The sequence below is a fragment of the Lichenostomus cassidix genome, chromosome 3, assembly GCF_008360975.1.
Source record: "Lichenostomus cassidix isolate B80296 chromosome 3, HeHo_3.0, whole genome shotgun sequence".
Taxonomy (NCBI): domain Eukaryota; kingdom Metazoa; phylum Chordata; class Aves; order Passeriformes; family Meliphagidae; genus Lichenostomus; species Lichenostomus cassidix.
In genome coordinates this window covers 4,738,575-4,766,554 of record NC_139483.1, presented here as the reverse complement: position 1 = coordinate 4,766,554, position 27,980 = coordinate 4,738,575, and the positions used below count along the sequence as shown (strand labels likewise).

Here is a 27,980-nt window from a genome sequence, read left to right as displayed (position 1 = left end):
GCCTTTCTCCCAGACTGAAACAAATGCTCTCCTGGAATTCCCTAGCAATGGGAAGGGAAGAAGGTATCTGCTACAGCTACCTTCACAATTCCTTATCCAAAGTGCCAGGAGGAATTCTCACTCCTTCACTTTCCTTGCTTGTTTGCCCAGCCAATGCACGAGCTCTTTCACCACTGAACTGTCCCCACGCACACCCATAATGGGACTTGTTACATGTGCCCGTAAGGCACATTTTCACATTTATTCCAGAAATAAACACCTAGGAACACCATGTGACTACTTTTTCTAGTTTATTGTGTTTGCAGTGCTTCCTGGCAAGGGCAGAGCAGCAGGCTTAGAGCTGGACAAGTGCAGACAATCCCTTGGAACATGGAAATTGTGGAAATCGCGGAAATCGCAGAATCATTGAGCCTGGAAAAGATCATCGAGTGCAACCCGTGACCGATGCCCACCTTGTCACCCAGCCCAGAGCTCTGAGTGCCACGTCCAGTTGTTCCTTGGACACCTCCAGGGACGGAGACTCCAAACCTCCCTGGTGTTCCAGGTTTGGTGTCATTGCTTGCATATCCTCAGCACTTTGTTAGGTTAGTCCGACACAGTTTGGCATCTTGCCTTGTGAAGGGCAGAAGAGAAGTCCTGCTGTTACAGAGGTGCTGTGCTCTCCAGCAGCACTGCTATTCCACGGACGTTGTCCAGCCGGCAGCTCTGCTATTCCATGGATGCTGTCCTTCCCCAGAAGCCCTGCTGTTCCACGGATGCTGTGCAGCCGGCGGCCCTGCTTTTCCAAGGATGCTGTCCTTCCCCAGCAGCGCTTCACCCGTTTCCAGCGGCCCAGGCAGCGCGCACGGAGGCGGCCGGAGGAGCCACCCGGAGCCCGCCGGCGGGGCCAGGGGGAGCCCGGCTGCGGCTGCCGGCGCTCAGGCCGCGTCCAGCTTCTCCTGGGCGGCGGCGAGGCGGCGCTGGAGGTATCGCTGCCGCCAGCGCAGGAAGCGGCGGCGCGCCCGGCCCGCCTGCCAGCCCACCACCACGCCGGCGGCGAAGGCGGCCAGCAGCGCCCAGCGCACGGCCCGCGGCCGCAGCGCCTCCAGCACCATCCCGAGCCCGATCCCGAGCCCGGCACCGCCTCCCGCTTCCGCCGCCGCGGGGGCGGGACCGGCCCCGTTAAAGGCGGCGGGCCCGGGGAGGCGCCCCGTCCGCCCGCGCCATGGCCGAGGCGGCAGCGCAGGTAGCGCCTCGTCCCGCGGGTCCGCCGTGCGCCCTGGCCACTCCTCGCTCCTTCTCCCTCCCTCAGGGACTCCGCAGAGTTTCCCCGGAGCTCCTCACGCGCTGTCTTGTGTTTTCCCCCTGTGTTTCCCCAGGACCTCCTGCTGGCAGCAGCGTTTGTCTCTGATGCGCAGTACAACAGGAATATTCCGTTCAAGACCTCCCCGGAGGCTGTCAGGTAAGGAGGGGTGCGGCCCCCGCACCAACCACACCTGTGGAGAGCCAACCACACCCGTGGCCAAGCAGCAGCAGCAGCCAAAAAAAGTCTGGGGTACTAAGAAGAGTGGATGGGTGGAGTGCCAAAAACTGGATTTAACTTGAAATGCATAAAACGGGGCTCAGAGCCGTGTTGAAGATGGGGAATGATATTAAAAGGTTGTGTTTTGCTGTAAGGGGAAAAAAAACCCACTGTAAAATCTCCCAAGCCTCTGTGGGAATGAAGAGTTTGGGAGTTTGGTCAGCCCTCAGCTGTGCGGAAGGTGCTGGAGTAGCAGAACCCAGAGGGCTGCGCAGTTAAATATTTTTTGTTTACTACAATAAATACTATATAATAAATGCTACATTATTTAACCCTTCTGTGAAAGGCAGTATAGTGTCCATCAGCTCTGAGACTGATTTGGAAACAAATTGCCAAACTCCTGGCTGCCAAAAACGTTTGCTTGGGACAGCATGTGCTGTTCCTCCAGGGTGCATTTGGTGATGCCCTGGGGATGTGCCCTGAAGCCTTTAATCATGGTGCCTGTGCCTTCTTCCTCCAGGCTTTATCGCCTCTATAACCACTGGATGATGCGAACAGCCACCTACTTCTTCATCTTCCTCAACCTGTCCCTCGCCCTGTTTGAGGAACCTGCAGTGTATCCACTTCCCTTCCTGGTGAGTTGGTGGTGTAGGAGCAGCAAATACAGCTGCTGGAGCCAGCAAGAGCCTCTTGCTTCAAAGTGGTTGTCAGAGGTGCCAAGAGATAATGGCTGGTGATGTTTTTGTGGATATCTTTGATCTTCTGCTCTGCTCTGGTGAGATCCCACGTGGAATCCTGCATCCAGCTCTGGGTCTTCAGCACAGGAAGGATGTGGAAAGTTGGAGGGAGTCCAGAGGAGACACCAAGATGATCAGAGAGATGGAGCAGCTCTGCCATGAGGAAAGGCTGAGAGAATTGGGGTTGATCAGCCTGCAGAAGCTGCAGAGTGACCTAATTGCCTCTTCCAGTACCTGAAATGGCCAACAAGAAAGATGGAGAGGACAATTTCCAAGGGCTTGGAGTGCCAGGACAAGGGGGAATGGTTTCAAACTGAGTTAGGGTGGGATTAGATGGGATATTGGGAAGGAATTCTTCCTCTGAGGGTGCTGAGGCCCTGGCACAGTTTGCCCAGAGAAGCTGTGGCTGCTCCATCCCTGGAAGTGTTCCAGGCCAGGTTTGACAAGGCTTGGAGCAACCTGGGATAGTGGAAGGTGTCCTTGCCCATGGCAGGGGTGAAACAAGATGGGCATTAAGGTCCCTTCCAGCCCAAATGATTCTGTGATTTGATGAATCCATGATCTGATTAAATAGGGACAAAAGGGCACAGGAGCTGCACAGGGACTGTAGGAGCCATCATAGCCATCAGCAGTGGCCAGTGTGACTGTGGACAAAGTCATGTTGCTGCTCTCCATCTTGGAGAGCAACTCCAGCCTTCTTTGTGCTCCAGTCTTCAAGCCCAGCCCTCGTGTGAAAGTAGCAGCCAAGTGTTGCCCTTAGGCCTGACTTCCCTGTGCCCTTTATTTATCCTGCATTGGTGTAATTGTGAAAGACATACTCCTTGAATCCTAAGCAAACACAGACTTGCTGGCTTTAACATGCCTGTGGCAGGGAATTCCACAAAAGGAAGTCTGAGAGTATTGCTCTGCCTGGTTTTGATGGTGCAAAAAGGAGTATTGCTGCTGCTGGTTGTGCTGGCTGAGCCCTGCTCTCTCTGCAGGCCACGTCAGTGCTGGAGGTGTTGTGCCTTCTGGTGTTCTTTGGCCGACTGACACATTTTGCCAAAGTCACCCTGCACAACGTGTTCTGGAAGGACACCAAGAACATCTGCATCATGGTGGCAATCCTGGTGAGTTGAGCCTGGGGCAGGTGTTTTTTTCCCCTCCTGTTGCTTTCCTGGTATCCCAGAGGTACACCAGCCATGGCCAAACCAGCCAGCTCTCACAAACCTGTTGTGTGTGCACCTCTCCTGAATTGATAAATGCTATTCACCGCCTAGACACATTCCAGCATTATTTCTGGGAGATTTCCTTCTTTCTCCTGCAGTTATCCCTGACAGACTTGGCCATATATGGGGTGCTCAGGCTGTACAATGTGAGGAGCATCCGGTGGTCAAGGATTGTGAGGCCCATCTTCCTCATCAACTTTGCAGAGAGTCGCCAGGTAAGGAAAAGGTCTGGTGGGATGTCCAGGGTCCTGGTTTTTGCTGCTTTCCATGGTCCAGGGGATTTAACAGAAAGGTTTTCTGCAGAAACAGCAGAATTTAGGGTCCTGTGAGAGTAGGTTTATTTCAGAAGTGGCCTGAAACAATAATGGACAAAAGGGTGGATATTCACACTGTGTCACAGAAAAAAAACCTGTGTTTCTCCCTGAGTCAGGGACCAGGTTACTGATTTCTGGAAGCCTCCTGGGTAAACAAGTGTCATGCTGTTCTCAAACCTGTAGTCCAGATTTGGACTCTGATTCCTCTCATTGTGGGGAGATCTTTGTCCTGCTGCCAAAGGCTGGTCTGGTCCTGACTTGAATAAACTGTGGTGTAGAGGCCTGGTGGGAGCAGTTCAACGTTTGGGCTCAGAGCATGTTTTTTGTGGCCTGGAGGGATGGATTTATGTCCCTGACTGGTTCCTCTGCAGCAAGATCATCTCAGCAGGGCCCTGGGGTTCTCTGTCCCTTGGCTCCTAAGTTCATGGTGATGTGGGAGTGGGGTCTTTCCTTGTAGGATTCCCCCAGGAGGACAAGAAGGAAAGGCCTGGGACACTGCACCCTTATTTTTAGGGGTTTGATGCAGGGGGGACAGTGAGGGGGGAAAAGGGGTCCCACATTGCCTGTGAACACTTGCCTTGTCCCTGGCAGATCCGGAGGGCCTTCCGCAGCATCCGCAACACGCTGCCAGAGATCACCTATGTCTTCCTGCTCTTCATGTTCAGCCTCCTCATGTTCTCCCTCATGGCCTTGAAGCTCTTTGGAGAGAGGTATGGATATTTCCTTTGCTCCTGGGGTACTTCGGGCAGACTCCAAACAATTCCTAAGGAACGTAAGCGCTGCTGATAGGTGCAGCTCCTGTGGTGGGACACGTGATCCCGGTGCTTAACTCCAGGCTGTTGTTTTCCTCCTAGGAATCTCCAGACAGCAGAAGGCTTGCCCTACTTCAGAAACTACCTGGAAATTGTGTTTGACCTCTACGTGCTGGTGACAACGGCCAACAGCCCGGATGTCATGTATGGATGTCATGTGCAGATGATCAGATGGCTTTCTCTCACAGTGTTCTCAGGGCTCTCTGTTCAGCCTCTGATTTGCACAGCAGAATTAAAATTCTGTGGGTGTTGGGTTTTCATCCCCATCTGTTCTGGGTTCCCATTTTGGTTTGTGCTGGGAAAGTGCTGGAGGAATGGCTTGCTCACCTCCTTGCCGGAGATGTACTGAGCATAACTGGGATGGCACAGGGACCCTGGGAATTGAAACAGAAATAAGATGCTGCTCATCCCCCTAGAGCAAGTGGAAAATATCTGAGTGCAGCAAGGGTCTGAGGCCAAAAAAGAGCATATGGCTGAGGCATCACCTCATGTCTGCACTTAAATTTGGCTGTGCTGGCAGAGATTTTATCTCTGTGCTGTCTTCTGTACCTCTTCAGTCAGGGCCTGACAAACCAGGATGAAAACCCAGCAGAAGGAAAGTATTCTCTGAATTAATGCAGTTTTGGCTCGGGTATGATCTGACAAGTTTGATGTGGCTGTCCAAAACAGCACTTGGAAATCTATCTGGGAGTCTGTTTTCTTTTGGATTCCCTCTCCCTGTTTGTCAGTCTAGCAAGCAGCAATCCCTGTCCCCCTCTCTAGGATGCCGGCGTTTGACTTCAGCTCCTGGTACGCTCTGTTCTTCATCGCCTTCGTCATCATCAACACTTACATTTTCATGTCTCTCTTCCTGGCTGTGGTCTACAACAACTACAAAAAACACCTGAAGGTAATGCCAAAAGGGGCTTGTGACCAATGAATTCCTGCTGTTTTCTGTAAGGAACCTCTGACTTTCCCTTGGAAAGCTTTGAGAAGGGGGAACAGCTTCTGGCTTTGGCTCTGCAAACAACAAGCACAGACCCACCTTTCATATTGTGGGGTTGCTGAGAGTTGTGCTGTTGGCATTGAGTTAAATAATCTGTGGTGTTTGCAACAGATCAGAAGCACATTCTGAATTATCTTGGAGGTTTAGTCCTAGCTCAGGAATGCTGTCTCCATGCAGGGAACTGTTTTTGCACAGCAGTTGTTCTGCCACTGCATGCGCTCTTAAAGGAACCGGAAATGGGAGGTTAAAGTAAATCGGAATTTTTGTTCTATCCAAACTGGGTAGGGCCAGTTTAAGACTTGTGATCAAAGGGGGAGAGCTGGGAATTCCTGGGTGCTCCCAGGAGGGGGTTGGGCCTTTCTCAGAAAGCTGGGTCTTCCCGTGCTGCCAGTCATGTGCAGAAGAGGATCCTCACCCCTGCTCTCAGCAGGATTCTCTTATAGATGGGAAGCATCTGTGGACACATCCTCTTTGCTTCTGTGGCCGTGCAGATCCCATGATCTTTGTCACCTCCTTCCTGTCTGACACTACCCTTTGTCTTTCCTTCCGGTTTTTCAGTGTTGTCCCAGCATCCAGCAATCTGTTGATCCTTCCAGAGCTGTGTGGAGAGCCCACAGCTGCCTGTTAAACACTATGTCTCACCCTCCCACACACTAACCGTGCTGTGCTTTGTGTCCAATATCATTCCCCCAGGTCTCCTCTTGCATCTCTGTGTTGTGAAAATGAGTTTATTTGTTAGAAAACGGGGGAAGGCTGCCTGGGGCTGCCTGACTCCCGGTGCTCTCTCCAGAATGAGATCCGTAAACTCGCCTACATGAAGCGCCGCAAGATGATCGAGGCCTTCAACCTCCTGAAGGAAGAAGAGGGAGAGCAGTGGGTGGTCCGAGAAGCGCGGTGGAAGCAGCTGGTCAAGCTGGTGGCTCCTGACACCAGCAATTCCCACCGGGAGCTGCTGCTCCGCATCTCGGATGACGAGCAGAAGGGGTTTGTGGGTGAGCAGTGGGGACTGAGCAGGAGCCAGGGGCTGGGATCCTTCAAGGGGTTGGGCATAGGGATTTTTTGGTCCCAAAGGGACTTGGAAACACAGAATCGTTCATGTTGGAAAAGACCTCTAAGACAGAGTCCAATCTGTGACCAATCCCCACTTTACCAACAAGATCAGAGCACTGAGTGCCGTGTCCAGTCGTTCCTTGAGCACCCCGAGGAATGGGGGCTCCAGGCCCCTCTTCCTGTTTTCCTCCAGATTCCTGGAGTGTGGGAGGGTTATTCTTGCTGCCTGTGCTGTAGCCCATGTCCCACACACTGTGGGTGCCTCTCCATGGCCATTTGACAAGAGGCTGAGCTCTCCATGGTGCATAGGAGCTTGTGTTCTCAGCACAGGATGTGGAAAGCCTCCCTTGTTATCAGATGCCTCCCAACACAGTCCTCTGGAGCGGGAATATCAGGAGGGATGGGTCAGTCTCCTCATGCTGTACTGTGATGGTTGTTGGCCCTGGTTTGAGCCAATTCTGCAGGAATGGGGTGGAGAAGCTGCTGGAATTCCAGGTTCAGCCTGTTGTGTGGTGGATACCACTCTGGGATTAGCTTTGCTGTGACCAGACACTGAGCCCAGCTCGTTGCCATTCCCATGGGTTTGGATTTGCATTTAGCAGACACTGTTTGTTTGCCATGAGGTGAGGCTGACACGTGACACTCTGCTGCAGACAAGAAGTCCTTCGTGCAGCTGGCAGACCTGCTCAACATCCAGGTGGTGACGCTGAAGATCCGCAGGCACCCTCTGGCGCGCTGGCTGCCGGCGCTGTACGGCTCCGCGCCCAGCCGGCTCCTGCGCAGCGTCGTGAGGCACAGGTGAGAGTTCTCCAGAGCTCTGCTTCACCTCCCAGCCTTCCCAGGATCCCAGAATCACTGAGGCTGCAAGGAATGGAGCCACTAGCTAGGGATGGGCTAGTGGAACCCCCCTACTCCAAGCAAGGTCAGCCAGAGTAGGGTGCTCAGGGCTATCCTGTAGCTGAGTCTAGAGTTTTCCCAAGGATGGAGGCTCCATGACCTCTCTGCAGCCCATTCCAGTGCTTGATCACCCTTGGTTAAAAAAACACCCAAACACCTTCTTTGTTTAAATGGAAGTTCCTGTATTTCAACTTGTGCCCCTTGCCTCTTGTGCTTCCACTGGATACCACTGAGAAGACTCTGGCTCCATCTTGCCTGCACGTTTCCATCAGGTATTTATGCACAGGAGCTGCTCCTGACCCTTCTCCCTGCCAGGCTGGACAATCCCAGCTCTCCTAACTAGTCGCGTGTCACTGTCCTGTCCTTGCATCAGTTTTGTGACCCTTTAATGCACCAGCTCTGTGTGTTCAGGCTTCTCTTGTACTGGGGAGCCCAGCTGAGCCAGCACTCCAAGTGTGGCCTCACCAGTACTGAGTAGATGGGGAAAAATCCCTTCCCTGGATCTGTTGACCAAATTTGATGTCAGACTTAGAGTAAACCTAAACTCTGCAGTAACTGCCTCAAAGACTCAGATTTGGAGATAACTCATGGGTAAAGAATTTTTGAGAGAGGAGGCAAAGAGCTTCTGAAATAACTGTGTAACTTTGACCTTCTTGGGTGCTGCAGACTGACCTCTCTTTGTTCTTGCAGGGCTTTTGTTTGGACTTACGATGCCATCATCCTGATAAATGCCATCTTCATTGCTCTGGATGAGGAAAGCCCCTACATTTCCTATGCAGAGTGGGTGTTCCTTGCTCTCTACGTCATCGAGATCCTCCTGAAGGTCTACACTTACGAACCCAGGGAGTTCTTTGGCAAAACCCAGTTCTGGAACTGGTGAGTGGGCTGGGAGTTTTTGTGAAGTGTGGTGAGTGCTGTGCTTAGCTCCTCAAGGATTGCAAGGCTCTGAGTTCCTGTGGCAGGCTGTGTTTAAGATGAATCAGAGGATGCTGTGACAAAACTGTCCCACGTGCCCACAGTCTGAGCTGACCCAGGGCTGCCTGGCTGTGATGTGAGGAGCAGGGGTCACTTCTTGTTTGAACCCCACTCCTGTCCCCTGAAATCTAACAGCAGTGCCTTCCCTCGTGCCAGGTTTGATACTCTCATCATCTTTGCTGCCCTGACTGCAACGATTCTCAATGCCACTCTCAAGTCCAGTAAGTGCAGCTTGAGCAGCCTGCATGCCTTGGGAATCTTGGTGTCCTCCCAGCCAGCACCTCAGGCTTGGGAGGCTTTGTGACCAGACAGGGAATTTCTGGAGGGTTTCTAAGAACTAACCCAGTCTTCCTCTTCTTTTCTTTTTTTTTCTTAGCTCCCTGTTTGTAGTGCTTAACAAGGACATAATAATAACAAATGAAAGAACTTTATCAAAACACTTCCCTGCTTTATTTTCATAATAAAGTCTTTGTTCTTTTCTCAGCCATGAAGTACAACAGCCAACAGATCCTGGACATTGTGTTCATCCTAAGAGTCCTCAGGCTGATCCGGATTGTTGACAGCATTCAGAGGTGAGAATGGGGTGGGAGATGGATTTTGGGGAGGGCTTGGTCTGTGCCAGAGGCAGTGCTCTGAGTGCCCAGCACTGACCATGGCCACACCACAGAGCCTCCCAAGGCCTTGTCCAGCATGCCTGGGATGAGCCCAGTGGCTGCAGCCTCTCTGCAGGCTGTTTTGGGGATGTGGGGAGCATGTGGTGGCAGGGGTGTGACAGTGACCAGTGTGGGCTCTCTGTAGGTTCCGGGTCATCATGAACACCCTGATAAACATCGTCCCGACCATGCTGACCTTTGGTGGGCTGACTCTGGTGAGAAATCCTGGTATCTTGGCTCAAAGCACTCCAGTTTCGCGGGGATGTGTTTTAAATCTCACACTCGTGCTGTTTCCAAGGGGATAAATGCAATTCCCCGGATGGCAGGCCCTTGGAACTGTAAGTGTCCGTTTGACTCGTGGCCATTGCGCAAGCAAAGTGTGCAGAGGGGCTGCATTCCTGCTTTTTGCTGGATCAGGACATCCTCCTTAGATCCATGGGGTGTTCTGGCAGCCTGGGCTTTGCATCATAAGGAATCAAATCATGGTTTAGGCAAAAGGCTGAATGGGAAGCCTGGCTCTCAAATGATTTCGTAAAATTTCCCTTTGGTATGATTTGGGAATGCTTCCTTTCTATGTATTTGTAGTTCTTGGCTAATTATTGCTGCCTGGTGATTGCTGTTGGGTGGCCTGGGTCTCTTGAAGTCTGTGCTGCCCTCCAGCACCTTGCTGTGCCTGTGGAAACTGGGAAACCTGCTGGGATGCTGAGCTTGCTGTGAGGCTTGCAGCTTGCTGGAGAAGCAGGTGATGGGCTTTCTCTTCCCAGGTTGTGTATTGTGTGTTTGCTATCATTGGCATGGAGCTATTCCATGGGAAAATCCAGTACTTCCCAGCCAACTCGAACGCTCCTCACGCCTCGGAGTGTGGGAATCCTGCTCTCAAGGATTCCCTGTTTGCCCGTGGGAAGTACTGCAAGAACAACTTCAACGACTTTGCCTCATCCCTCATCGTCCTCATGGAGCTCACAGTGGTCAACCAGTGGCATGATATCCTTGGTGGTGCACATTCCCAGCTGCATCCTTGGGAATTGGGCTTGATGGTCTTTATGGGAGATTTGGTGGTTCTCTGATCCACGCTCTTCCCCTGGCATTGCACATGGACAGACAGCAGAGATGGTCCCTCAGAGGGTTTTGTTGGGTTCCTGGTTCCTCCCTCAGCTCCTCCTTCTCTCTTTTCCCTTAACTCCCACTCTACTCTTTGCCAACGGATTTGCCAACGTGACAGTTCAGCCTGCCAAGCTCTACTTCATCGCCTTCCACATTGTGATGGTGATAATCATTGTCAAGTAAGTTGTGTTTTTTTTTGGTTTTTTTTTTTTTTTGGGATGATTTCCTCTGCTTTAGACAGAAAACAGGATCTGCCCTGCCAGGGCACTGCTGGTGGGCACAGAGTCACCCAGAGTGTTTAGAGGGATCTGCTGTATCCTTGTCCCCACTGAGGGTTGCTCTGACTTGGAGCTCCCCATCTCCAGCAGAGGTGGGGATGGAGCACTGGGAAATGTGCCTGGGAATATTGAGGCAGTCACTGATGCCAGTCAGGAAACACTGCCTTAGTTCTGCTCATTGTTTCTTTCAGTATATTCGTGTCATTCATCTTGGAGGCTTTCTTTGTGGAGTACTCGCTGGAGAAGAGTGAAGTGGAAACTGCCATTGAGCAGAAAATCCAGGAGCTGGGAATGGGAGTTCAAGAGTAAGCCCCCAAATGAACCTGTGCTGTTTGGCACCACTGATGAGGGAAAACCACCCTCTGTGTCGAGCTGTGAGCTGAGATTGCCCTTCCTTGTCACAAAGTTCTGGCTCATCTTCCTTGGAAATGGAGATTCCTCTTCCCTGTCCTGAAGTTCTGGCTCCTCTGCTGGTTTAGGGGTCAGCAGAAGGTTACTGATGTTGGCTTTGCTTCCTGCCATGGCTTTTCCAGCCCAGAATTCCTGTCCAGAGGGCAGCAAAGATGCTGGAAGATAATCCCATGGTTCCCATGGTGCTTGTTCTGCCCCTCAGAGAGCCCACCATGCTGGGCTCCCAGGGTAGGATGTTCCCCCTTCCCAGGGTAATTCCTGGCCCTTCTGTGCAGGGATGAGCTCCAGGATGAGCAGCTCCTCGATAACATGGAGAGTGTGGAGCACGAGCTCGAGGGGGAAGGTGGAATGAAGCAACAGAGCAAAGGGCTGGTGTTCAAAATTGCCTCCAAACGTGAGTATGTCCCTCCAGGGTGTCCAGGCCCAAGGCTCCCAGCAGTTCCTGGGGAAGCTCCCAAGCCCTCCTGCTCCCTTGGGACTGTAAAAGCCACTGAAACCCACCTGGAGACTTGATGGCAACTGAGGACACACTGTTTGCTGTTTGTTTTTACTTTAGTAGCACCTTCTTCTCTCCCACCCTGGCCCTCCTGTGTTCCTTGTCTTCATTAACCTCCCTCTGGAGACACTGCCTTGCTGGCCGAGGTCCTGCTGTGCCAAGACACCTGTTTTCCTTTCTTCTTCCTCTGTGGACTTGGCATTCCTGCTGCCTCGGATCCTGGGGTGACTATATCCTCCTTTCCTCTGGCTTGATGACTATTTTCTGCCTTCCCCTGGCTTTTTTTCTGTACCTCAGCAGCTCCCCAAGCTTGTGCATTAGCACGGTGGCTCACTGGGATCAGGTATCCATTGTGTGGCAACAGAAGGGCTTAAAATCCCAAATAATTGCCTTATCCTTGAGAAGGGCTCACAGATGGGGTGGAACAGCAGGGAGTGTGATTTGGGGGACTTCCTTACCTGTTTAGTCAAACATGGGCCTTAAGGTATCCAGCTGAGCAGATGTGATGCTTACAGGGAATTGTTTGTGTCCCCGCAGGGTACAGGACAGTGGATGCTCTGCTCCAGCGCATGTTTGAGGCAGAGATACCCCTGGAGGACGAAGGCCCATCCTTTGAAGAGATCCTAAACTTGTCCCCCAGCTCGGCTGTTCCCAGGAGCCCGAGTTCTGAGAGTGCAGCCTGAGGGGGGAGTGGGCAGAGGGAGCTGATTCCCGCCTGTCCAGGTGTCCCCTGGCTGCTCCCACGCGTGGGGCCGGGGTTACACGGTGGGCACGAACAGCTTTGTCCTCTACAGGAGCTTTATCTCATGTAAAGTCTCGTATAAACGTCTGGAATGCGGGGGGGAGTCGGAGCATCGGGCTGGGTCCGGAGAGGGACGGCGCCCAGGCCAGTATGTTACGGAATAACTACTTCGTGTAACTGGAATTGTATCGCAGCACTTTTATATGCAGCTCTACGGACCGGTGTACGCTGAATGAAGCGGCTCTGCAGCACAATAAATTCAGCAGTTCGGAAAAACGGGGGAATATGTCTGAGTTATTAATGATGGGGGAGGGCAGGGGCTTCTCCATGATGATGTGCAGGACGGGGAGGGAGTGCGGGCTGCCCCTCGCTCCGGGGCGCCCCGTGCGCTGCCCAGCCTGTCCCTTCCCTTCCCGGTGTCTCCATCCCTCAGTTTCCCTTGGAGAGTCGCTCAGGGCGCCGCGCAGTGGCCGCGGTGGGAACTGCAGCCGCGGGCGGCGGGAAGAGGCGGGGCTTTCGGCGTGATTGATGGGACGCGCGGCCAATGGGAAGGCGGGGCGGGCCGGGGGCTGGCCAATGGGGAGGCGGCGCGGGGCCGCGCGCGCCTGCGCGGCCAGTTTGAATCGGCGGGAGCGGTTGGGGCAGGCGGGCATGGACGGGCCCGGCGGGTGAGCGGGACCGGGATAACAGCGGGATAACCACGGGATAACCACGGGATAACAACGGGATGGGCAGCGGGATAACGGGAGAGGGAGTGCCACCCGCGGGGGGCAGAGCCTCCGGGTGCTGCCCGCTCTCCCCGCTGCCGGCCTGAGCCAGCCTTTTCCCCGCAGGAGCTTGGAGGCTCAGCTCCGCAGTTACCGCGGGCCCGACCCGCTGGAGCCGTGGGACAGGTGAGCGCTGCCCGGGCTCCGTGCCGCCCGATCCCCGGGCTCCGTGCCGCCCGATCCCCGGGCTCCGTGCCGCCCGATCCCCGGGCTCCGTGCCGCCCGATCCCCGGGCTCCGTGCCGCCCGATCCCCGGGCTCCGTGCCGCCCGTTCCCCGGGCTCCGTGCCGCCCCTGCCCCTGAGCTCCGTGCCGCCCGATCCCCGGGCTCCGTGCTGCCCCTGCCCTGCTGTGCTGCCCCTGCCCTGGGCTCCGTGCTGCCTGCCTGCCCCTGCCCGGCTGGGCACTGACTCTGGGGTGGTTTGCAGGTACCTGCAGTGGGCAGAGGGATGCCTGCCGCTGCAGGAGAAGCAGAGCCGCCTGCCCGAGCTGCTGGAGGAGCTGGTGAAGGTGTTCCTGGCCGACGGCAGGTACCACCAGGACCCGCGCTTCGTCAAGTACTGCGTCAAGCTGGTGCGTATAGCTGTGGGTTTTTGGTAATTGAGCTGGCCTGAAATGTTCCCGCTGCGGTTCTGGGGCTGGGAGGAGCAGGAGGCCTCGGGGATTCTGATCCTCTGCAGAGCAGCTCAGTCTTGCTGGAGCGCAGCGCATTATTTAAATGTGTAGCTTGAGAGATTTGCCCTAACTGCTCTTATTATTAGAAAATTATAGTTTCCTATGACGATAAGTGAGAAATTCGGGTGGTTTTTGTTTTGCCTGCGACTCCCTTGGATGTTCATGGAAGTGCTGATGGCTTGTGTTGTCTTACCTTGTGCAGGCAGAGTTCATCTCTTCCCCTTCCCAGTACTTCGAGTTCATGCACGGGCAGGGAATTGGAGTGAAGACCTCTGATTTCTACCTGGCCTGGGCTCAGCAGCTCCTGAGCGAAGGCAACATGCAGGGAGCAGGAGCTGTGCTCCAGAAAGGGCTCCTCAACCAGGCACAGCCCCGGGACAGCCTGCAGCAGCTCCACTGGTAACTCTGGGGCCTCTCTTACTCCTTTTTCAGTGCTCATTATTGCTCATAATTAACCATGGGGAGCATGTGGTTAATTATTTTTTTGTGTACGCTTTTTTTTGGTAAAGGGAGGTTTAAACTTAGCAACGTTTCTTTTCTGTTCAATATTTACTGGGTATTTTAGGATGCATATTAAAATAAAAATATCCCAGAGTGAAGGGACTTCCTGAGCTGAGTCTTGGAATTTAGCATTTAACTCATGGAAGCTAAATGAAAAAAAAAAAAAAAAGGTAAAATGCAATGTAAAGTGTAAAACAAACACCCAGTTTAATTCTCCTGCTGCCTCTTGCAGGCTTTTTTAGTTTTGCAGCTGTGGAGATGTCCACATAGAGTAAAAATCATGGTTTTCAGTGCTACGTGTCATGGCATGATCGTACAAGGAAATCCAGGGTTGCTGGGAGGTGGGGAGGGGTGAGGGACAGGTGATTTCATGGTCATAACTGAGGGTTTTTTGCAATTTAGCTCCCTGCAGAGTTATGATCCTCGGAATTCTCCTTTGCAAGGTGAGGATGAAGAGTCCTGTCTGATCTGTTGCTCCACTAAATGAATTTTTTACCTCGATGAGTGAGTTTTGTCACTGAAGAGAACAAATTCCCTGTAGAAACCACTTCATTTTTCCTCTGTTTATCTAAAAAGTTCTTAACAAGTAATGTTATTACAATTCAAAACAAGTTATTAATTTTCCAATCTTCAAGTTAATGAAAATTCACAAAGGAGCAAACAATTTTTACTCATTAACAAGTAGAAAATATTTCTATTATGTTTTCTGTGCCAGATGCTGCTGTTGTAAAACCACTTCAGACCTCCCATGCTGCAAATCAAATGGCTCCCCCAAAAGGTGTTTCAAGTCCCAATCCCTGCAAAAATCAGGTAAATTATGAATTATTTGGGAGAGATGTTTCATGTAGAATACAGGTTGGTGAGCTTGGCTGAATAAGGATAAAACAGAGTGGACTGGTGTATCTCAGAATTGATGTTGAGATGATATTGCTGATGTTTTCCTGCTCTCCATAGGAATGTCTCAGCTGGGAAGCACTGGGACACACTCAGTGGCCTGACACATTCCCAGAATCACAGGAATAATATTAGCAATGCATTCTGTGCCAGTTGTGCTGCTTGGATTTAATTTAATTTGATTTTTTAATGTTTTATTTCGCTGCTTTAGGGCCCGGATGCTGCTGGCTCCCAGTCCTGCCCTGCTGGAAAAGAAGTGTAAGTGTCTGGGTGCTCCTTTGAAAGTCCCACTGTGGGAAGATGAGCTCTCTGCCAGATCAATGCCCAAGGCTGGCCCTTTGCTGCCTCTCTCCCCCAGGAACTACGTGACCTACATCTCCAAGTCAGAGGTGGTGCCCAAGGCGTCGCTGGGCGCCGCGGGGTGCGAGCAGATGCCGATGTACAACAAGAACCTGCTGCTCAGCGAGGGCTCCGAGCTCTCCTTCGAGGAGCTGAGGGCCAAGAGATACTTCAAGAAATACGAGCTCCTCAGGAGGCAGCAGGAATTGGGTATCTTCCTTTTCCCAGCTCTCCAAAGGGCTGTTTCCTGGTTAAGCTCAGCCCCATGGCTCCTCTTTTCAGTCCCACATTGGTGGTGTTTCTCCTCTCATCGGAGGAGACAGGAGGCAGAGTGAGCCATTAGCATGTTGTACAGACCATACATATCCATTTGTTATCACTGTTTAATCCTCAGAGGAAGAGAAGCAACACCAGACCATAGATGCTCATTTGTTATCCTTGTTCAATCCTCAGAGGAAGAGGAGAAAGACTGCATGAGGAAAAAGGAGTCGGCAGTGCTGGAGCTCCAGGCGCTGCAGCAGAAGCTGGAGCAGCTCACCCAGCTCAGCAGGAGCCTGGAGGAGACGAGGCTGGAAGCAGCAGCTCAATCAGCCAGGAGCATGGTGAGTGTGTTCTGGGATGGCCAGGAATGCTCTGCCTGGGCTTATCCCACAAAATCCAGCCATGCTGTAGGAACCAGGGTTGGTTGATAACTCAGTCTGCAATACCAGTGTGGAAACCTGGCGCAGCTCGCAGCACTCAGGTTTTAAAGGTTTCACCCCAAAGTATGGCTTTGCTTCTCCCCAGTGTAGTTGGAGGTGCAGATGGAAGTTCTCTGGAGTTCTGGGCACACAGAATTGGCAGGGAATGTGGGAATAACTGTACTTCCAGGGGGTTTTGGGTGTTTCTCGTCCCTGAGGGTTCTGTGAAGTTCTGGTCATGTGGAATGCACAGGGAATATGGGAATGACTGCACCTGGTGGGGGGCTTGGGTGTCACGGAATGTTTTTCATCCCTAAAGGTGGCTGCAGGTGTGAGGCCCAGCGCATCCCACGTGCCAGAGAACAGGATGCCACCTGCTCCAGGGCTGGATGTGCCCAAGCCCCCAGCTCTGGTGCCAGAGCAGCCCCAGTTCCAGGTGCCACCAGCCACTGCTCCCACCCCACAGCCAGTGAAGCCCCTGGGTGACCATATCCCAGCTGCCTGCCGCTGGGAAGCACCGGAGGAGGAGGAGCCAGCTGGAGCTCAGGCAGAACCTGGGGGGCTCCAGAAGAGTTTGTTGCACCCTCCCTTCAGTGCTGCTCCAGCTCACCCCGACTTGGCTCTGCCTCGGAGCCTGGCAGAACTGTGAGTGTGAACAGCCTCCTTCTCTGCCTTTCTGTCCTCAGGATCCACACTGGGAGCTGGGAAAGAGCTACAAATAAGCTTTTCTTTCCCTTCTGGGGAAAAAAAAACCTGACCTGAAACCAATATTTATTAGATTTAGATTAAACTTGGTCCTCATTTCAATTTTTAATTCCTTTTAACCTGTGGTTTAATTGCAATAAGAGGAATTTTGCTGTGTAATGCCTGGCTGGCCCTGGCGTGCCTGGAATAAACCCCAGGATGTGCTTTGCTCCTGCAGATCTCGCCCCAAGGTCTCCAGAAAAAGATAAAAACTGCTGGTATTTCTTTCCTGCACTTTTGCTGTGGGACTTGGACACAAAATTGGGGTCAGAGAGAGAAACCCAGGCTGGCTCAGTAGCATTGGCCAAGGTGGGAACAGTTATTCACTCATTTTATGGAATTCCTTGGAGGCCAACTGTGTCCAAGGAGAGCATTTAAAGCATTTTAACCTTTTTAAAGGACTCAGCTGCCTTCCAGGTTATTGGCAGCTGTAGGAGAAACTTTCCAGGGTGATCTTGAATGATATTCCAAAGGACCTCTCACTTCATTGAAATAGGGATTAAAAATGGGATTTGAATGGCTTTTATTCCAAGGTAATGTTGTGACTCTTTCCTCTGCAGGTCCCCTAACAAAAGATCCACTGGATTAACTCCTGCTGCAGATGTGAAGGAAGGTAAGGAACCTTCAGATGGAGGCTGATGCCACTGGTGTGGCTGTTCCCCGCTGGGAATCAAGAACTGCATGTGAACACCAGTTCCAACCCTGGCAAAGCTTCCTAACTTCCCAAACTCCATCCCTGCATGTCTGGGCAAGGTCTCTGTGTCCCTTCCATGGATCCAGTCCTTGTTGCCACGTTTTGAGCAGTTCCTTTTGGAGCGTGGTCAGGAATCGCTGTTTGTCCTCGCTGGCTTTCTGCTTCACTTTGTGTCAGGATTGAGCATTCCTGGGAATTGGAGATGGATTCCTTGGAGGCCATGCAGCTGTCCCAGGTCCCTGTTGCCCTTCAGGGCAGCCTCCTTTGGGAATCTGCCATGCAAATCTCTGAACAAGCCAAAATTTCTCCCCAAATTCCACGTTGCTGCTGCTTGTTTACTGCCCCTACTAATGTGCTGCTGGAATGCTCATAAACAATCCCAGGCTCCTTCAGGAGTGATCTTGCTGTTGTCTTTTCCAGCCTCCAGAGCTGGGAATTCCTCCTTTGCCTCTGGAAATGTTTCCCAAGCCACCCCCAACACCTCACTGGGAGGAGCAGTGGGGATGACAACACCCTTCAAGGTGCAGCCGTCGCCCACGGTGCACACGAAGGAAGCCTTGGGTAAGGTCTGGAATAACATCCTGCTTCCCCTGGAGCCAGTGGGATCTTCCCTGGAAATGTTAGCGGAGCCTTTTTGAGCTAAGCTGTCTAGGGATGGGCATGTGCACCATTCAAAGAGGAAAATAAAGTTAAATCATTAATTGTCTGTTGGGATTAGCCGTGTGACCCAAAACTTCTGACCAGAAATGGATGTTTCACCAACATCCCAGCAGCCACTTGCCGTGAATTCCTGGATAACTCACTGCCAGGCTTCTTTGGGAGTGTGTGGTCTGAGTTGCTTTGGTCAGGGAATCCTGTTTAGGGGGTGAAGACCTAAACCAGACTAATTTGGAAGATCATAGCCAGCTCTGCTTGATGCTGAGCTGAATAAAAACAAAAAAATAAACCCACAAAGCCTGTGGTGTTCATTAGTCTTCCAAATATCTAAGGTTTCCAAAAATCTAAGAAATGAAAGGAGAATTTGCTCCCTTAGGAGAACTTGGAGTCTCACCTTGGAGAGGGAGTAGAAAGGGCCATGGCACCCCCAAGTGTGTGTTGGCCAAATTGGCCCTTCCTCTGTCTGGTCAGTTGTCTGGGGGGTTTAAATGCAACAGGGAGGAATAATTGGTTATTGGCAGTTGATAAATCAAGAGAATATTATTATTAACTAGCATTTAAGGCTGTTAGAGTTAATTGGCATTTTATTTGGGTACTACGCAATGGAAGAGCCTCTGAAAGTTTCTTTTTCTGGGAGTGCTATTCCTTTATTATTTATTCCTTTATTTTTTATTCTTTGCTTAGGTGTTCTCATGGATATGTTCCAAACACCCTTCCTGCCCGAGCCATCTGCCCTGGAAGACAGCAAGGACCAATTTGAGGCCTTTTGCAGAAAAAGTGGTGTGTGCTCTTTATTTTCCCAGTCTGTGGGATTCCATCCTTTATTTCCTGTTGATACCTCCCAGCAGTCCTTGCTGTAAGACTGAAGCCAGTCTGAAACCCTGAAATCCTTTAACAAGAGGGAGCAGAGATTTCACAACTGGGTTTGGGCTGGAAAAATCTGCTTCCCAAGAGTTTCCAGGGAAGGTGATTGGAGTGGGAATTGTGCAGGTGCTCGTGGTGCAGCTGGATGGAGCCCTGAGCATCACGTGCCTGGACAGGGGGAAAATGTGGCTGTTTAAGTAATCTCTGTTGGGTGAAGATAACAGGGGTTATCTTTTCAGAGCCTGGTGGATGTTTGAAAACCAACATTGTTGTCCCTGTCACTCCTGCATTTGCCATCTTTGAGGATGAGGAGGAGAAGGAGAACAGCAGGTAAGGAGGGAAGAAGGAGCAGCTGAGCCCAGCTCCTTAAAAATCACAGAGAAAATTGATCCCATTCCATCAGATTTTGCTGTGGCTGTGCCAGGATTGGCTCAGATACAACTGGTAGCAGCTGCCTAGAGTGGCACGAGAAAAGCAGGAGTTGCTACTCTGGAATTGCACAACTTCCCTGTTTGGAGAGTGCTTGGGAAGCTTTGTTCTCTGGAGAACTTGGGGATGACTTGGAGCTGCTGCAGCTTCTCCAAGTTGCTGCAAATGGGGCTGTTAAAAAGAAAAAAATTAAAATTCAAGATCAACATACCTCTGTTGTGATCAGTGTGCTTGGGAAAGCTCCTGGGGAAAAGCTGTTCTAAACTTTTGGGATCATTTTTCAGGATCCCACAGCCCAAGAACAAGCCAGAAGAGGCCAGAACTTTGGCAGAACGTCCCTTGACCGACCGTGCAGTGGAAGTGAGTGGTGATCCTGCAGGGATAAGCCTTGGAAGTGGGTTATGCACTTGTGGGGGTTATCAGAGTGGGTGGATTCACCTCTGTCCTACCCCAATCCCACAATATTCCTAGGAATGACTCCTAGCTGAAGGCTGGATACCTTCTCCGATTTCCTGCCAACGGGATGAGCCTTTCTGATTGTTTGACATAAAACTAATGGAGAACTCCACCCCTCAAATGTGTGGATTTGGCACCAGTTTGGGGGAGAAAGGACAGGGAGGAAGAGATATTTCATCTTCCAGCAGTCATCTTGCAGCTTCCATAGCCAAGGAGGTGGATAAAACTGGGACAGAAGTCATCCCATACCACAGGATTAGCTTTTCCAGGCTCTCAGAGCAATCTCTGGTGGTCTGGCATTTTGATGTGGCTTTGATTATTGCCAACATTTGGACCTAGTCTAAAACTATGGAAACATGGGATTTAGGTTATATTTCAGGATCATTCAGATGGTTTCATTTTAAATATTGAATTTTTTTTTTTTTCCTGCCTAGGAAGAAACAAGCTCCCCGGAATTCCTGCGGGATGATTACACGGTGTGGAATGGTCCCTGCACCAACAAAGCCCTGGCTCCCAGTCCAGACAGCACCAGGGACTTTGCCCGAGCTGCCCAGCTCATGTCCACACCTTTCAGTTACCTGGCAGCTCCTTCCCGGCCCCCTCTGGAAGACAGAGGTAAAATAAGTAATATTTTGGGTGGAAAACATTGAATTTGGTGCCTCACGATTCCATTTCTGCCCAAATCCCACCTGGGTGTGGCTCCTACTGCTGCCACTCCCGAGTTCACATTCCCTGTGGAGCAGCAGCTCATCAGCTCTCCAAGGATTTTTAACTGGGATAAGAGGAGATGGTGTGGGACAAGAGGGGTATTGTGTGTCCAGCTGCTGTTGTGAACCATTCCAGGGGGTTGGGAATACCCAAACATTGGCTGAATCCCATCTCGGAGCACCTTTATGCTGCTCTGCCCCTCTTAGGTCTTGGAATCCACTCCCTGGAGAAATCCAGCTGTTATTTTTACTGGGATGTTTGAAATGAGGCTTTGTTGAGCTCTGGCTTTTGTGGCAGCCGGGTGAGAGTACTCTGAGTATTCCTGCTTTTGGGGAAATAAACACTGATTTGCTCTTGTTGCTGCTCCCTTTGTTCAGCCTGTGGAGAAGATTTGCCTCAGATGGTTTTGGAGTCCTCTGTAGAACTGCACAGGCAGCCAAAGCCCAAGAAGTTAAGGTATGCTGTTCCCAGTTCAAGTTTTCCAAGGTTTTCCACTGTATTTGTGTCAGCCTGGCTCCAGGTAACACTCATCCCTACACCCTGGGAATTTAATGGATCAGGCTGTGGTGACCCAGTCATCCTTCCAGGATTTAAGTTTTGCCCCACTGGAATTAAATGTTTTCTTCTCCTGATGAACTTGAGAATGATTAGGGAATGGGTAATGTGGTTTGACCAAATCTAATGTTCCTAAGAAAATTCCATTTGATTCACCTCAGTGTTGGCCATGGTGGAACTTGGCACGTTTTTGTTCCCTGAAGGTGCCCAACCACCAAGGCAGAAGGTTAATACTATAACATTATAATATTATTAATAATTAAAAATACCTTGTTTAAATCTGTAGCCCTGTTCTCGAACACATCCCAGAACAGAGAGAGCTTCCGGGAAACATCCTGAAACAAGGGAATGGAATCCAGGGAATTGCTGCAGCTGCTTCCCAACGACTGCAGGAGCAGACGAGGAGAGCTGGATATTCTTCCTCCCTTGGGGTGGATAGAACTCCCCAGGGGAAGCTGTGCAGAACTGGGCAGGACAGGACAGTCCCCTGCAAGAGACCTGCAGGTACAGAGCATTCCCTGCTTTTCTTCCCTGCATTCCAAGGGCAGTGCTTTGTGCACTGCAGGGAGCAATTCCACGATTCCTGCAAGGAGGTCGCTGCTCACCTGTGAGGGATGTGAGGAGGGATGAGTGTGGGTTGTACCTGGATTGTACATTGCCATTGATACCCCAGGGTGCAGGAATACTTGAAATCCTGACAGATTCTGGGCTTGCCCAGGCTTAAACATTTTGGGAACCTCTGGACTTCTGGGTAGATGCAAAAGCTGGAATGTGAAAATCAAGGAATTCTTATCCCGCCTGGGTTTTGTTTTGGTTTATCCTTTAAAGCAGTGATGCTCATTCGAGCCCAGGCTTGTGTTACCTCCTTGAAATGACATCCAGAACTTAAACACTTCTCCTTTTTTCCATGAAGCCCTTGTTGAGAACCCCTGGGACAAGGAATTGATTAGCAAATTCTTAACTGAGCTTCCGAAACCACTCCACACCTACAGCAACTACTTTGAGTGGAAATCTCCTCTTCCATTCATCAAACTGAAGGCTGAACTCTCACTGGGTAAGAGCTTCTTCAAATCCTTAATTGCCAAGCATTTCTTGAAGCTTTTTCTGGGGAAACTTCTCGGGAGTATTTGGAAATTCAGCTTCCTTGTGCATGCATATCCAGATTATCTCAGCCTCGGATTGGGAATTAAGCCTGGGGCTGGTTTGTTTGTCTTTTGTATCATGAGCCTTTTGGATGAGGCATTTTTCCCAGTTTTCCCTGTAAACTGGGACACAGCTCTCCAGCTTTGTGTGGAACAGCAGCGGGCCCGTGTCAACAAAAGCTGTAGGACGGGGATTGCAACATCCCTGTGGGACTTAAACATTGGTGTTTACTTTTCAGGGCATGCCCTTTGGAATTTGACTGCTTCCAGGGGGTCAGGCAAAAATAGAAACACTGGGCTTGAGTGTGTGGCACTTCCAGCACTCCTGCTCTCCCAAAAGCAGGAAGAGACTGGAACTAGGATTAAATAATTCATATGGGCTGGTGCTTTTCTCTTTTTTTCCCCTGAGTAGTGATTCCCTCCCGTAGAGTTTGCAAGCAGGATTTAATCTTAATCTCTTAAAGGTTCCAGCTCATTCCATGTGGACTGCTTGGTCGGAGAGGGAGCTTTTGCCCAAGTCTATCAAGCTTCCATCCTGGATGCCAGTAACCCTCGGAACAATCAGAAAGTGATCTTCAAGGTCAGTGGTGTTGGGCCAGAACAGCTCTCCCAGAATAAATCTGCAGTCTGACCATCCCCCTGGGTGGATTCACACACATACTCAGCCTTTCCATGGCAGAACTGCCTCTGGGACCTTTTTGTGGATCTTCTATCCAACATTCAGTCCTTCAGGAAAAATTAAAATCCCTCTTTAATCCCTGAAGTGAAACCTTTTCAGGAGAGAAAGGTGATTTATGTTCTCTTTGGAGCATGAGGGATACACACGGAGTGTGTGAAATTGTGGCATGGCATGGAAGTCTTGATTTGAGAGGATTAATCATGGAGTTTATCAGCCTGAGGTTAATTACTGTGAGGGTGGAGAGGCCCTGGTGGAGATTTCCCATAGAAGCTGTGGCTACCATGTCCCTGGAAGTGTCCAAGGCCATGTTGGACAGGGTTTGGAGCAATCTGGGACAGTGGAAAGTGTCCTATGGCAGGGGCTGGAACTGGATCAACTTTAAGGCCCCTCCCAACACAAACCATTCTGGGATTCTGGGATAAGTTTGGTCAAGAGGCAACATGTCAGATCTGCCATTAAAAACCAACAATAAAACCCAGCCTGAGAGGAACTCCAGTCTTAATGCTCCCAGATTTTCCCAGGAAATCCCCTTCTTGCTTCCAGGTCCAGAAACCTGCCAACCCTTGGGAGTTCTACATCGCAACGCAGCTGCTGGAGAGGCTGAGCCCCAGCGTGCGCCACCTCTACATCCACTTCTATTCCGCACACTTCTTCCACAACGGCAGCATTCTGGTGGGGGAGCTGCACAACTACGGCACGCTGCTCGTGAGTGCCACCAGCTCCTGCTCTTTTGGAGTGCTTCCTGCACTTGATTCACCCTCTTTGGGAAAGTAGCTGATCCTTAACCCGTCCTGTTGTCTCTTGGGTGCAGAACGCCGTCAACATTTACAAGAAGCTCCCGGAGAAGGTGATGCCCCAAGCCCTTGTGATCTACTTTGCCGTCAAAATCCTTCACATGGTGGAGGAGCTGCACAGCTGCAAAATCATCCATGGGGACATCAAACCTGACAACTTCATCCTGGGAGAGAGGCAAGTGTCTCCTGGTGTCCCCACGTGTCACCACAGCAGGGGCTGGGGACACTGAGGGGGTAGTTTCTTGTGGTTGAAGGTTCCTGGACAACGACACGTGTGACATCGATGGACTCTGCCACGGCCTGACCCTCATCGACCTGGGCCAGAGCATCGACATGAAGCTCTTCCCCGAGGGAACAGCCTTCACTGCCAGGTGTGAAACATCTGGATTCCAGTGCGTGGAGATGCTGACAAACAGACCGTGGAACTACCAGGTAAGGGACAGCCTGGAATCTCGGCGCTTCCTGCATGCAGGAAAATCGGACTCTCCGAGAGTTGTAGCCTCTTGCAGAGCTTCTCCCCCTGCACGGGGTGTTCTCAGCTCATTTTTAGTGCTCTCGCTGTGCTTTTGACACGAAACTGGTGTGGTTTGGGTTTAGACAGACTACTTTGGAGTCGCAGCCACTGTGTACTGCCTGCTCTTCGGGACCTACATGCGCCTCAGGGAAGACAACGGGGTCTGGAAGCCTGAGGGAACCTTCAGGAGGTGGGTGTTCAAAATATTCCCAAAATCTTTGCCTAGACTTCCTAGAAACCCATGTTAGTAGCACATTGCTTTGAGGCTGCTTCTGTCACAGCTTTCCTAACTGGGAGCAGAGTAAAAATTAATATTTTAACAGCTGAACTCAGCTTTTTTTGGATCTTTTTGTCCCTTTTTTTGCAGGCTTGCCAACGCTGAGCTGTGGAAAGAGTTCTTTGAGAGCTTGCTGAACATTCCCAGCTGCCACAGCCTGCCTTCCCTCGGAGCCCTCCGCCAGAAGCTCAAGGATTTATTTTGCAGGTCCTACGCAAAGGAAATCAAGTTCCTTCGGAACAGGTTCGTGGTGCTGCTCATCGAGCACAAACGCTCACGGAAATAAGGGCTGGCTTTGCCCAGTTTCCAAAGACTTGGGGGTTTGTGGATGTAGAATCTTTTTGTAATGACTTGGTCTTAATTAATAAATGGTTTGGGGGTTGACTTCAACAATGATAGCGTGCATCTTTCTGTGCTTTTTGGGGGGAAAAATATGCTGAATTGAGTTGTTAATTGGTTTGGGAGGCAGTGGGTGTGCTTGGGTTGGGCTCTTCCTGCTCCACCTGTCCTTGGGAATTTTTAGGAGGGATGAAATGGGGATTTTCAAGTCAGATTTAGGTTGGACAGGGCTGAACCCAACATTGGCACCTCCAGTTCTCACCACCCACCACAACATTACTTGAGCTCAGGGGAAAATTAGAAGACAAATGCATCCTGTTTCTGTGCCATGGCAGAGTTTTGGGGCAAAACTGTTCCTTTGGAAGGAATGTTTTGGCAGCACAGCCCCCTGAGGGAGGAGAGGGCAATAATTTGATTTGTGCATCTCCCCACAGGAGGGAGACAACAGCCTTTCCTATTCTCCCTCTTTCTGCTTCTGTTTCAGGGGTGTTTTTCCTCTGCTTAAGTTGCTCAGCTGGAAAACCACAGCGAGCCTGGGATAGCCAGGAAGAGCAGGGATGCTGGGATGCAGCAAGCAGGGATGTGTTAGTCCTAGGGTTTGCTGTTCTCCCTGCAGCTGGGGCTCCTCTCCCTGCCTCAGTGGCAGAACCTCTTGGATTCCCCTTGGAAGCAGCCTGCTTCCCGTGGCACGTGGAAAAGCTTTGATCCGAAGCAGCTGGTTCCTGACTCAGCTGCAGTGAGCTGCACCAGGAGGCAGATCCTCTGGAGCAACCTCGGAGCTGGTGGAAACATAAACATTGGATGCTGGGGTGGCTTTTTTTCCCCTTTCTTCCCTCAGTTGCATTTTTTTATGAGCTGAGCCAGAGCCAGCTGTTCTCTGGCCAGGCCAAAATCTCTGCCAGGCTCAACTTTTTAGATCTATATTGTAAATTATATCATTTTAGTTCCTCGTATAATGCAGAGGGAGATGTGGAGGAGCACTTTACAGAGCATTATGAGCACGACGGAACTTTTAGCCACCACTTTTCCCTTAATAAATGCTGTTATTTGACATTAAACACCCTTCAAAACAGCCCCCTGTCCCAGCCAGCTGCTCCTGCCCCCACCCCACCATCATCCCCTGGGAAGCAGGGAGGATAAAGGTTAAAGTCACCCCACGAGGGGTAAAAATGGATCCCTGGGGTGGGAGTTCTGCTTTTCTGCTCGATGTAAACCAAGCTGTTGAAAACCCAAGAGTGCAGCCCAGGGCCCAGCTGGCAGGGTGATATTTCCTCCTGGGCACGCGCCGGCCCCACGTCGCCAAAGGTGCCGAGGTATCCCCAGAGTCGCCCTTTAGAGATAACTCATCTCGGGGCCTCCACCACCCACGCGGAGAGGAGAGATTTCCTGGCGTGTGGGTGGGTGCCTTGCCTTTTCTTCTGCAGAAAACCCAGCTTTACTCATTTTTCACCCTCTGCCCTCCAGCCAGGGCCCCCCTGGGCTCTGGGGCTCTCTCTTCCAGCTCCTCCATCTCTTGCTGGTGGTGGCCCATGTCACTCGCCCCATTAGGAATGATAAATTACTTTAAATACACATTGACAGGTACCAAACACACTGGTGGCAGCAGGGAATCTGAGTGACACCCCCTGCCCAGCCCAGGGACCGCTCAGCTCGCAATGGGACCATCCCTTGTCCCTCAGTCCATCACATCACTGTCACTGCTGCAAATGTGTGGAGAGTAGTGACATCCCACAGCAAGGCTCTGGGGCTTTCTTGAACCGAAATATGCATTTATTTAGCAAAACCCACCTGTTCTTATCTCTATCCAATCTTTGCTGCTTGAGCACCCCCACGCTGATGACAAAGGTTTTGATTTTGAGTTGGTTTTTGAAACTGGGAGCTTGGTAAAGGTCAGGCTCCAAGCCTGGCTCAGACAAAGCCTCGTGCTTGAGGCTTAAACCTGATTTTATCTGGCAGCATGAGCGAAATAACATTTGTCACGATGGTTGGAGGAGAAGGAGGAGAGCAAGGTGTCATTTTTTTCCGTTGGGGCTTTGTTCAGTTCAGAATGGGTTTGGTGAGCACCTGCTGGGGGGGAGGAGGGGTTGGGGGTGGTTTTCCCTGGGGCTTTTCATGGCAGTGCCAGGAGTCCTCCCCTCCAGTCAGGCACCATCTCCTTTCCTCCATCCTCCTCCCTGTCTACTTCCCGCTGGTTGGGATGGGGCTGGGCTCCATGATCTGGGAGGTCTTTTCCAACCTAAGTGGTTCTGGGGTGGCACAGAAGGAAGGCTGGGCAGGAGATGCCACTGCTGGGATGCTGCAGCAGCCTGGGATCCCCACCCTCCTCCATCACTCTCCTCATTCCCATGTGGGACACAGGAAAGCTCCCTGCGCAGGGATGCCAGTGGGTGTGTAGGAGGGCTGGGATGAGGCATTCCCAAACAGCATTCCCAGGGAGCTGGGCATGGATGCTGCAGGCACGAGGCAGTGGTGAGGGGCAGGTTTCAAATCCCCTCTCTGTCTCCACCCGTGCCCACAGTGCCAAAAGTGAACAATCTTTGGGATCGGCTTCGGTGCAAATTCCTCCGAGGTGGCTCACGACGAGAGGAGCGAGGATAACGTCGAAACGGATTTGTTCCAGGAGGCTGGAGCCGTGATTCACGGGGGGAAAATGCACTCGGTGCCTGTCCTGGCTCTCCAAAAACCCGAGGGCAGGAGGAGAAGGGCCAGCTCAAGGTTGGGTGTTGGAAAGGCCGGGCTGTTCCCCATCCCCTCTGTGCTCGCATGAGCCACCCACGCAGAAACCAGAACGGCGCAGGAGGAGAAAATAGACTCAACATCTGCTGGCTGGCCCCGTGTCCCTGGGTGCCTCCAGAATGTCCCCCTTGCTCTGCCCCAGCACCGCGGGATGCCCCGCAGGCCCCGGCTGAGGGTTGTGCTGTGGGTCCCACTGCTGGAGCAACAGGCAAAGAGGAACAAGCCTGATCTTCAGCCCTGCTTCTCCCTCGCTTTTCCACTGTGGAAAGGTGATGGATGGCCAGACCCTCAAGCCTTTCCCTTCTTCTGCTGGCCCCCACCTTCAAATTTTTCCCTAGTGAGTCTTCTTAATAAATTTCCCAAATTATTTCTGC

General features: G+C 51.5%; 3 protein-coding genes across 5 annotated transcripts; 2 read left to right on the top strand and 1 right to left on the bottom strand.

Moving 5' to 3' along the window:
• Positions 1-277: 277 nt before the first annotated feature.
• On the bottom strand, positions 278-1,094 carry MTLN (mitoregulin). The gene has a single exon (XM_085054136.1). It carries the CDS (start codon positions 1,092-1,094, stop codon positions 918-920), a length of 177 nt encoding a protein of 58 aa, XP_084910262.1. The 3' UTR covers positions 278-917.
• LOC146438909 (two pore channel protein 2-like) lies at positions 1,087-12,439 on the top strand. 3 transcript variants are annotated; one of them, XR_014850540.1, is made up of 20 exons: positions 1,087-1,225; positions 1,359-1,441; positions 2,022-2,136; positions 3,219-3,347; positions 3,545-3,661; positions 4,352-4,470; positions 4,615-4,716; positions 5,335-5,461; positions 6,348-6,549; positions 7,261-7,405; positions 8,195-8,380; positions 8,636-8,700; positions 8,964-9,051; positions 9,278-9,347; positions 9,897-10,116; positions 10,325-10,415; positions 10,706-10,819; positions 11,201-11,319; positions 11,482-11,645; positions 11,959-12,074. XR_014850540.1 is itself a non-coding variant. In XM_085054127.1 (19 exons), exons 1-19 carry the CDS (start codon positions 1,205-1,207, stop codon positions 12,102-12,104), a joined length of 2,259 nt encoding a protein of 752 aa, XP_084910253.1. In that variant the 5' UTR covers positions 1,087-1,204; the 3' UTR covers positions 12,105-12,439. The 3 variants fall into 3 exon arrangements, 1 of the variants encoding a protein (XP_084910253.1); XR_014850541.1 differs by lacking the exons at positions 11,482-11,645; positions 11,959-12,074 and adding an exon at positions 9,431-9,470; XM_085054127.1 differs by lacking the exon at positions 11,482-11,645 and having other exon boundaries at positions 11,959-12,439.
• Positions 12,440-12,737: 298 nt separating this feature from the next.
• On the top strand, positions 12,738-24,920 carry BUB1 (BUB1 mitotic checkpoint serine/threonine kinase). Its single transcript, XM_085054125.1, has 25 exons — positions 12,738-12,831; positions 12,997-13,056; positions 13,358-13,502; positions 13,807-14,003; positions 14,508-14,548; positions 14,821-14,915; positions 15,211-15,257; positions 15,358-15,548; positions 15,792-15,940; positions 16,338-16,663; positions 17,323-17,375; positions 17,877-18,017; positions 18,798-18,893; positions 19,217-19,307; positions 19,691-19,766; positions 20,297-20,477; positions 20,948-21,026; positions 21,412-21,629; positions 22,039-22,179; positions 22,732-22,847; positions 23,490-23,651; positions 23,758-23,915; positions 23,995-24,172; positions 24,338-24,444; positions 24,622-24,920. The coding sequence occupies exons 1-25, from the start codon at positions 12,740-12,742 to the stop codon at positions 24,815-24,817; spliced, it is 3,336 nt and encodes a 1,111-aa protein (XP_084910251.1). The 5' UTR covers positions 12,738-12,739; the 3' UTR covers positions 24,818-24,920.
• Positions 24,921-27,980: the final 3,060 nt, after the last annotated feature.